Source organism: Octodon degus, unplaced genomic scaffold (assembly GCF_000260255.1).
Source record: "Octodon degus isolate 3935 unplaced genomic scaffold, OctDeg1.0 scaffold00001, whole genome shotgun sequence".
NCBI lineage: Eukaryota > Metazoa > Chordata > Mammalia > Rodentia > Octodontidae > Octodon > Octodon degus.
Window position 1 is genome coordinate 11,346,050 of NW_004524577.1, and position 6,897 is coordinate 11,352,946.

The 6,897-nt window shown below is 43.0% G+C and overlaps 1 protein-coding gene across 9 annotated transcripts in view; it reads right to left on the minus strand.

Annotated features, from left to right (window-relative positions):
- Nucleotides 1-1,213: 1,213 nt before the first annotated feature.
- The window catches only part of Dst (dystonin), a 482,621-nt gene continuing 476,937 nt past the window's right edge, over nt 1,214-6,897 (minus strand). For all 9 annotated transcript variants that reach the window (XM_004623003.3, XM_023701151.1, XM_023700937.1 and 6 more), the window contains 2 exons: nt 3,162-3,285; nt 1,214-2,244 (listed from right to left, as the gene is read on the minus strand). In XM_004623003.3, the coding sequence (XP_004623060.1) occupies nt 1,982-2,244; nt 3,162-3,285 (387 nt within the window). In that variant the 3' untranslated portion in view covers nt 1,214-1,981. The remainder of the gene's footprint in view (nt 2,245-3,161; nt 3,286-6,897) is intronic.

The following is a 6,897-nucleotide window of genomic DNA, read 5'->3' on the forward strand; positions in this document are numbered from 1 at the left end:
TGTGTGTGTGTGGCCAGCTCAGCCCACCAGGGGGCAGGGCTGGCTGGCATGTGGTGCTGGGGGATTGAACTGTGGTCCCTGTGCTTTGCTTAGCTTAGCTTGTTCTAAGTAGGTGCTTTAGACCACTGAGCCATCTCACCAACCCCTCGTTGAGTTTTTGTTGTTGTTTTATCTTGCTTGCTCAAGGGGAAAAAAAAAAGTCCAGATAGTCATGTTTTACATTTACTAAAAGCAGGAAGCAAATATACTCGGCAGAGTGAGTGTGGGCCAATTAAAAATAGGAAAAGTTACTCTCTGCAGAGTGTGGAGTGGGCACCTATAAAAAGTGACAGCAGCTACCAACTTACTGGAGTTTATCTTTTTATCTCCCTCCTTTCAGGCTGGTATCAGGTGTAGGCTGTCTTTTAAGACCCTGGTTTCAGGTGCAGGGCTGGCTGGACACACGTCCCATAGGTCTCTGTGACCTAACCTCCTGCCTCAGGGGAACATTTTGAGAATGATTTGTTGCAATGTGTTTTTTATTGTATTAAGTTCTTCCTTTTTGTTTTTGGCTGGTTCAGCTCACCCTGAGAGCGGGGCTGGCACAGCATGTGGTCCCAGGGATTGAACCGCATGCCCTGTGCCTACCGAAGCTGGTGCTTTAGACCACTGAGCTATCTCATCGGCCTTTATTATAATAAATCCTTAAAATATTAAGTATTTACCATGGTTTTGTTCACATCTCAAATTACCTTAATAAATTCAGTCATCCCATCACATCCCCTGGTTTCAATTTATGTTTTGTTTCAATTTATGTTTGTTCAATTTATGTTTACATAAACTAATTCCTCCTTGACTATAAGGGAGGCAGAAACCTGTAAAAACAGGGTCATCAAGGTAGTACATGGATGGAACTTACAATAGAAAAAAATTCACTTTAAATAACCAGGTATTCCATGTATTCAAGTGACTGTTTTATTAAATGCATACTAATATTTTTCCATAGTATGTGAGTAAACATAATAAGTTAAAATGTATATATTTATTAAATATATAGATATACCAGAACATGGTTATTTCAGATGAGAAATAAAATAAACCCATTCTAAAGTATCTCTTGGTCACTCCAAATTGATACTGCTTATAAACACACACACACACACACACACACACACACACACACACACACACACACACACCAATTTTCCCTGGGGAAAAAAATTCCATAGCAATATAGTTAAGGGACATGTTTTTATTTTATAGCTTTTGCAAGCAAAAACCGCTTTGTTACAAAATGAGTTCAATGGTACAGGGGCTACTGCGCACTCAAGCAAAGGGAAGCCTCACATTTATACGATTACACTTGAAGGCCACGTTCTCGCAGTGTAATGGGCCTCCAACCTAGGACACTTCGGCTGGCTTCCTTTGAAGCCTCAGCACAGAAAAGCTGCCCCACACTAGAGTATTACGGTACCGTCAAGTGCTTGAAGTAAACGCCTGTGAGTTCTCTGACCGATACTGCTTAAAGAACTGTGTGTGGATGTGTTTGTCTTGCTGCCATCAGAATTTTACATTTAAATCATCTTAAAATATATCCTTGGTCTATGTCTTCCGGCTGTTTGGGATTTCCACAGAAAACAAGAAAACCCATCATGGGGTGTCCTTAGTGTCAACTATCAATGTAGTGCTGTGGCTGTCAGAGAGAACAGAGACTTACCTGTAGATGGTAACTGACTTGGTGTACGCTTAGTGTACACATTAGGTGTGGAAATGTTAGCTCACATCAGACTCTTTCCCCGTCACATATGATGTGACTTCAGCCCCGAAATATCTGACCAAAAAATGATACAGATCAAATAAAAAGGCATATACACAGATAAGGCCATTTGCAGAATTTTAAACTCATCTCTTGGGATATTTCACAAGAATTTCTACATCATACTTTACACTGTTCACACTTAAATAAGAAATGTTCAGGCAAGGCCCACAGGGGCGGACTGCACTATCTCTTGGAGGACTTGTCCAGTCTGCTGGCAGGTGATCTCCTCTGAGGCGTGGGGATCTTGGAAGGCTTTCCTGTGGAAGGCCGAGGGCCTGCTCGGGGTGCAGGTCTGTGTGTCTGGGGGACCGGCTCCACATCTGAACACACAGACTGGATCTCCGAGATGTCGAAGTCAGATGCATCGCTGCCTCTGCGGCTGCTGGCCCTGCTGCCGGCTTTGCTCCCCGCGCGGCTTCCGGGTCGGCTGGGAGTCCTCTTGGGATCTGAGAAGAAGGCAGCGATGGATCACCTCATTCCCGAACCTTCCACAACTCAGGCTTGAAAGCTGACACACCTTGAACGCCAACCTTTCTCTCTGATACTAAGTGCTCAGAAAATATACTTTCTCTGGTACGTGAGGGCAGGGAGCCTTACTCTAATGACACTGAATATGACAAAAGCTGGATTTAGACACAAAAGGGAAGCATGGGTGTACCCTACTTAAAACAGGGTTCCATTTACTACCACCAGGAGGAACGGCCTTGTCACGGGAGCTACACCTTCTAAGGCTTCCCCACGTGCACCCACTCCATCGCACGGGTGCAGACTCTAGGTTTAAGTGCTGTCTGAGGACAAGGTACTCAAAGAATGTAGGAATTAAGAAGCAGAGAGTTGAAACTTTAAAGATGCTTCAGTCTGGCTATGATCAGATATCAGGCATTCCAAAGCTCACTGTTCTGGGATGATACGTGAGGAGGGCTGTGGTCAGGCCTAGGATGCCTGGGCTTTCCACCCCTGACACAGAGCGTGCTGCTGGCTCCAGGCAGCAGCTCAGGCTGTCCCGCTTGCCTGGGTCGAGTACCGTGCCTTCTGTGCTTCTGGTCTGCAATCGTTTTCTTAGGTTGCTTTAGTATGACCTTAAAGGTGTTCTGCGTTTGCTCACTCCTGAAACCCACTCAGCCCACGCTCTCGCTGGATGTCTAAGTCTGCATGTCACTTTGGGAATGCAGCAACTCAGAACTGCCTTCCTGGGCTGGGCGGCTCACTGGCGGAGCACTTGTCTAGCGCCTACAAGGCCTGACCACTGGTGCTATAAATGAAAAAGTAATTCTTTCCCAGTTGGCAAGAAAGAGGCCTTCCTCCCGTATTAATCTTCCTATCAGGATACTGCAAAGCCATGAATAAAGGCCACCTTACTCACCGGCGAACTGTGTGCGCACCCGGGCAGCAGCCGTGGTGATCAAGCCACTGTCCTCCCCAGAGTGGAAGCCTTTCCCTGATAAGTACCCCGGAAGCCGCAGCTTGCTGCCCTGGATGGGTGTGCCCTGCATTGAACCGAGAAAAGACACGTCAAGAGTGTCCTCACGTTCCCCACCTTCCACTGCCGCCCCTTCTCTACAGATGGGGGACACCTAGCCAAGACTTCTTCAGAAAGTGGGAGCTTTTCGGTTTAGGTTTAAGCCAAAAGGCTCTTGCTTGCTGCTTCCCATTTTTTATTCTAAGTTTAAAAGAAACCTTCCAAAGGAAATGAATTTGTGGTCAAAGAGAAATAAAAAAGAAAGTCCCCAATATAACACAAAAGCGATGGCAAAAGAAAAGACAAATAGGATCTTCCAGACTGCGAGTGTGCCCTGCAATCCCGAGAGTTGTTCTGCAAAGACCAGGGCTTGCCGTGGAAGGGAAGGGATGGAACTCCGAAGACAGGGCTTCTAGGGAACTAGGCCGAGGCACACAAAGAGGAACAGAATGAAAAAGCAAGTAAATGATGGCTAGAGCCATCAGTGACACAAACTGAGCTGCACAGTGGGAAAAGAAGGGATGCTCCCTGGTGCCAGGCTGTTTCACTCCTCAGCTCCTCAGCCTTTGTGGTTTTATATGGTTTGCAGGCAAGTTCTGGGGATAATTTTAAAATTAGTGTAGAATGTAAAAGCAACTATAGAATTTTACACACCGAGTCTTAAATCACTGCATGTTTTCTAGATTACAACACTTTGAATATTCTGACAAAGTTGAAAAAAAGAGCTCTTTAAGAGTACTAGCTAGACATGTTGTATTCCTCCATTAGTATATAGCCAAGGAGCTGTAGATAATGAATCTGTACAGATTATATGTACATTTAAAAAATAATTTTCTCTACAAAGATAATTTTAAATGCTTAATACACAGGACATTTTGATGCAACAAAATTGAATTTACTAATGTTAATATATTTTGAACAGTCACTAAGGTATACTACATACACTCGAGGGATTCATGTATGATTGCTATACGTGCAATGTTCACATGTTCAAAATACTTTTTTTTTTAATGAATTTGGTACAGGGTCTCGCTGCACAGCTCAGACTCATAGTGATCCTGCTGTCTCAGCCTCCTCAGCGCTGGGATTACAGGTGTGCACCACCACGCCTGGTTTCAATGCTTGGCTCAGGGCCCCCGGGGCTGGGCTGGGGCGGCATGTGGTGCTGGGATCAAAGCAGGCACTTAGTCCACTGAGCTATCTTACCAGCCCTCTTTTACAGATCTGAGAAAGAAAAGACATAATCTAAAAATTCTGACTAGCTAAATTTCTAATTTAAAAAAAAAATGAACAACCCACAAAGAGGCATGAGCACATACCAGTCATGGTGGCAGAGGTTACGACCATGAAAAACCAAAATCTTTCTTTGTAGAATGCCCTGTTTTGACTTGTCACAGATCCTTCTACAGAAGCATACTGCTATGGGTTGGTTTGGTTGCTTTTTATTTAATGAGGTTATTTGAAGTGAAATATGTAATTTCAAAATAGTCCAAATAATGTACTTTAATTTGGGGGAGTTTTTATTTTCTAAAAATTGAACATAGCATTTTAATTCTGAATATTTTTAAAAAATTAATATGAGGTATGATAAAAAAAAAAGAAAAAAAGGGCCAGGGAGATGGCGAGAATAAGGGCTTCCCTGGCAAGCGCAAGGGCCTGAGTTCAATCCCCACTTCCAGAAAAAAAAAAAAAAAAAAAACCCAAAAACGTGAAGACTTAGACTTTTAAAAAATCAGTACAGTGAAAAACACATTTCTACTAACTCCCCATTTCCTTCAAACACACGTGTCCCATCACTCCAGCCACTTTCTGAGACAGTTCTAGAAGTCCTTTCATTTGAGCATTTTTAGTTGTGCTGCTGCTGTCCCCACCAGGTCCTGAAAGGATTCCGAATCCTGACCTTTCATGGTTCTCTCACTGGGGAAGAGCGTGATCTGGCCGGTGCCAGACCCAGGGAGGACAGCAGCAGAGGCCACACCGCAAAGCTTTCCTCCAAGCCTGCCTTTCTGTTTGGACGGCACTCATACCACCTAAAAACACTCACAAAAAGACTTCAGAACTGAATGCTTCAAGAAATGGCAAGAATGATGGAATAAGTATGCCTTATAGTAATGTGTCTTTTATGGTAGTAACTGTTTTATTTAGTCATTCACCTTATACTTCAATCTAACTGCATGTGTGTCACCTGAACTCTTGTTAAGTCTTCTCAGTTGTTGCTACAATCCATCCATAACGACGGATAGACACCTCTCGATGTCAGCTTTGGTCCTAATGGTCCCGTCAGAGGGCAGGGATGGGTGTGAGGAGCACAGAAAAATGAAGGGGAAGGAACAAGGAAAGCTGAAGAATGGGGCGTCTCTCTCGTAACTCTACCACTTACAGCAGCAATGGGACTGCCATGAAATTATCAGGGTAATGTACTCTTCAGCTACCTCTCATTACTGATGGGAGGAATAAGTATTAGTGTTTATAAGCAGAAAGGACTTGTTAAAGATACTGTATTTCTTTTGCACAAGAAAAACTCTTGGCCTTTGAGTTTTATTTAAGTGAAAATAACCTCTTTCAAGAGAGAATATTTAGTAAGTTTCCCTCCACAATTATTGTAACTAATAAAATATGTGATTCTTTGGGACCATTTCACAAAGAAGTTAAAATGATACATAGTTAACATTTAATTGAATATGATATAGGAGTTATTCTTGGTAAATCTTATAGCCCCTAAATATCTTAGGCCTAAATATCATGCTACATAGAGAAGTTAGTTACTGAAATCTAACAAAGGTGCCTTTGGGAAGTGAGAGAACTTTCTAGAAATCTAATGCTATCCCTCCACTGATCAACGTGTCACATGCACCCACATTGTTGTGCAGAAATAACTGATTGTCCAATCAGAAGCAATAAGACCATTGCAAGCATTTACTAGAATTATTTTCAATAAAGTGGTTCTCTTGCAATGACACTGTCTCTCACGCCCACCCAAAGGGGGCAGTTCGCATTTCTTGCCCAAATGATGCCTATGTTCAAAAACACTATATCTACTTTAAAAGAAATTTTACTTAGGTTTGAATATAATATCCTGTCTTGTTCATCTGGGAGAGAGACAGCAGAATGAAGTAGGAGGGAGAGCTACAGGTGTGACGATGTCAGCTGATACTGTCTTTTGTTCACCCCTTGCTCTTACATCTTCGAAGAACAGCCAGGTTGATATTCATTATATAAAGGTCTATACAAAGATGCAGTATTATCAGAAGTACACAGGGAGTGGTGGGCAGTGTTAGTGGGTGATAGTTCCAATTAAAGAAGACGGTTAAGGCTGGGCTCTGGGGCCTTACAATACCTCTGCAGATGACACGGCAAAGTCTGGGCACTCTGCTGGCTTACAAGGAGTTGACATTTTGCTGTTTGTCAACCATGGTTTACCATAATTGCGTGTTAAAGGATGGAGAATCTGTATGGAACAATGGCAAATCAAATGTAAAGGACAGCAGATAAAAAACAAAGCCACAGAATGAGATATTCATAGCTGGGAGTCACATTTCACAGTCAGATAACAATTAAAAATAAGTGGGAAGATGGCAAAATTATATACACCAAAAAAGGAGAGAGAGAGAGAGAGGGAGAGCGAGAGCGAGAGCGAGAG